Consider the following 2841-nt stretch of genomic DNA (forward strand, 5'->3'; position numbering starts at 1 on the left):
GTACGTAGTAGTAGAGTACGAAGTAGAGTAGAGAGAGAGAGAGAGAGAGAGAGAGAGAGAGAGCGGTGGCGGATCCGTGGATATGCTTCCGAGTGGGCCAACCTCGGTCCAATAATGACTGTGCCAGGATGGACATGGGAGAGGGGAGGGTGGGCATCGAGGAGTGCTTGAATGTCCATATGCAATGCCAGAGAGAGAGTGGGCTGGGTCGGATCCAGTCAGATCGACGCCGGTAGACGACTAGGAGGGGTCGAGGGGCATCGAGAGGAGAGTGTAAGGTCCATGTTCCGCTGTGGGAAAGCAAGCCGGGATGTCAAGACTCGAGAGCGGCGGCGAAAGCGTCTAGAGGATGCTGAGGAGGGCCAGGGCGCCGGCGCCGACGAAGGCAGCGGCCTTGAGCCCCGGCGCGACGATGCCGGCGGCGCTGTCAGAAGACTTGCCAGACGCGCTGCCGTTCTTGCTCGACTGCTTGGGCTGCGGCGGCGGCGCGTCCTGCGAGGCGGGCAGCGGCGTGGCGGCCGAGACGCGCTGGTCGCCCAGCTGGCCCGTGCCCACCATGATGTGCTGGCCCTTGGACGGAATGCCGTTGACCACCAGGAAGGCCATGGCCGGGCCGGGCTGGAAGATGTTGGCGTTGGGCGGCATGTTGGCCACGTGGAGCGTGCCGCCCACGGTGCCGTCCTGGTTGGCCGTGTAGGTCGAGTTGAGCTCGAGGTAGCGCTGGCCAAAGTTGACGCCGTGGGTGGCGAAGCCGGAGCGGATGATGGCCACCTTGGTCTTCTTGATGTTGCCAATGTCGTCCGACAGGTCCTTGGCGGTCAACGTGATGTCAAAGTTGCCGCCCCCGTAGGCCAGCTGGGTGATGTTGAGCTGGCTGGGGCGGGCCTCGTTGTACCACGTCGGGTACCACTGCTCAAGGCGGTACTCGGTGTTGGTGTAGGGCGCCGCGTTGTCAAAGGTGACGTCGGCGTTGGGGTTGGATCCCGACGTCAGCACCGAGCCGTCCTCGAGCAGGATGGCCGTCGAGTGGTACATGCGCTGGACCTTCATGGGCTGCAGGCCCTCGGTCGAGAAGCGCGAGCCCTTGGGCGCGGTGGGGTCGTAGACCATAGGCTGGTAGTCCGGGTCGTCGCCGAGCGAGATGCCGATGGCCTTGTTGTAGTCCTGGGTGGAGTAGCCGGCGGTGCCCATGTGGACGCCCTGGCCGAACCAGAGCTTGCCGTCGGGCAGGTAGACAAATGTGCCCATCGAGCGGCCAGTGATGAGGTCGTCGTCCTGAGTCCAGGTCGGGTTGTCGTCCTCGGGCTTGAGCCTCTCGCAGACCTTGCTGGCAGGCGTGTTGAGCGGGTTGTAGGCCGGGCCGCCGCCGTTGCCCCACTCGTTGAGCGGGCGCTGGACACCACCGCAAAAGAGGATCTCCTGCTCGTAGTTGTTGGCGGGCGTCATGGGGAGCATGGCCACGCCCGCCGAGGCCGGGTAGCACTTCATCGGACCAGTCGTCGAGGGGAGCTCCTTGTAGGTCGAGGCCGAGTCGAGGTCCCACAGGATGGCGTCCTGGCCCGCCTGGACAAACAGCTTGCCCGAGGCCATCAGCCACGCCAGCGGGTAGAGGTTGACGGGCACCGTCGAGCGCAGGAAGGGCATGTCGACGGCCTGGTTTCCTCGCGGCGGCCAGAACTCATAGTTGGGCTGATTCTGGCCCTCGTCGGTGACGTATCCGCCGTAGTCCTCGCCACCGCCGATCCAGAGGGTGCCGTCGGCCAGCGTCTCGACGGTGGGGTACCATCGCCGCACGGCCATCTTGAAGCCCTCGACCCAGTCGCAGTTGCCGTCGTCGCAGGGCGTGTAGAAGCGCGCACCGGCGCCGCCATCGCCGTCAAAGTAAGGTGCCGAGATGCTGAAGCGGGGCTGGGTCTGGTTGCCGTCCTTGCCGACGGGCTCGTTGCCGCCGAACGCAGCCCAGGTGCCGTTTCCGAGCGACATTCCTCCGGCACAGAACGTGTTTGTGGTGACGCGCATCAGGCGGCTGGTGTTGGACTCGGTGTCGTACTCCTCGCCCCAGGCCGGGTGGCCGTCGATCTGGGCCTCGTTGCCCTCGGTCTTGTCGAGGATGACGACCTTGCCGGGCGCGCCGTTGAAGAGCATCATGCCAGACACCTTTGAGCTGCCGATGACGGTGCTGCCGCCTGGCGTGGCGGCGCTGACCGCCGAGGCGGTGTATGCGAGAGCAGCAAGAGCTGCAGCGGCCTTGATCATCCTGGACGGTGGGCGAGGTCGCGGTGGCGTGGTGGATGCGTGGGTAGGAGAGTCGATGGAGGGAATGCCAGTGGAAGCTCCCAATCTGGTCGGACAAGGCAGATCTAGAGAGCAGTCGATGCGGTCCTCGGGGCGCTGGGCCGAAGGCGAAAGAGTGTCGATGGATCCGAAGGGAGCTGGATCGCCAGCAGGGAGGAGGTGGGCGTCAGGAGCAGACGGAATCGTATAGGGGCGGCCCGGCCTTTGTATCAACAGAGAAGAATGCACGCGTTACGGCACGGGATGGGTGAGCGGGGTGGTGGTGGCGAAGAGAGAAGAGAGCGAGATGAGAACGGCGAAACTCTTGTATAGCTCAACCGGCAGACAGGGTCGCTCGTTGTACGGCGAGGCATCGGCGGCTCGATCGGCAGCGCAGCGGGGAGGTTGATTGTTGACCCGTCGCAGCGTGGGTCGTTGGCCGTTGGCCGTTGGCTTTTGCCGGGCCTGCCATGCCCAGGCCATGCCTGCCGGCCTGGCTTTGGCAAGCAGACGGCGCAGCAGCGGCGCCGCAGCTCCGTCTCTCTTCCCTCTCGTCGGGCATCGGCC

At 65.2% G+C, this 2841-nt stretch overlaps 1 protein-coding gene across 1 annotated transcript; it reads right to left on the minus strand.

Annotated features, from left to right (window-relative positions):
- Nucleotides 1–342: 342 nt before the first annotated feature.
- PFL1_02325 (uncharacterized protein) lies at nucleotides 343–2256 on the minus strand (the record flags this gene model as incomplete). The annotated part of the gene is made up of 1 exon (XM_007879837.1): nucleotides 343–2256. The coding sequence occupies one exon, from the start codon at nucleotides 2254–2256 to the stop codon at nucleotides 343–345; it is 1914 nt and encodes a 637-aa protein (XP_007878028.1).
- Between the last annotated feature and the right edge of the window lie 585 nt (nucleotides 2257–2841).

Source organism: Pseudozyma flocculosa, assembly GCF_000417875.1.
Source record: "Pseudozyma flocculosa PF-1 unplaced genomic scaffold scaffold00006, whole genome shotgun sequence".
NCBI classification, from domain to species: domain Eukaryota; kingdom Fungi; phylum Basidiomycota; class Ustilaginomycetes; order Ustilaginales; family Ustilaginaceae; genus Pseudozyma; species Pseudozyma flocculosa.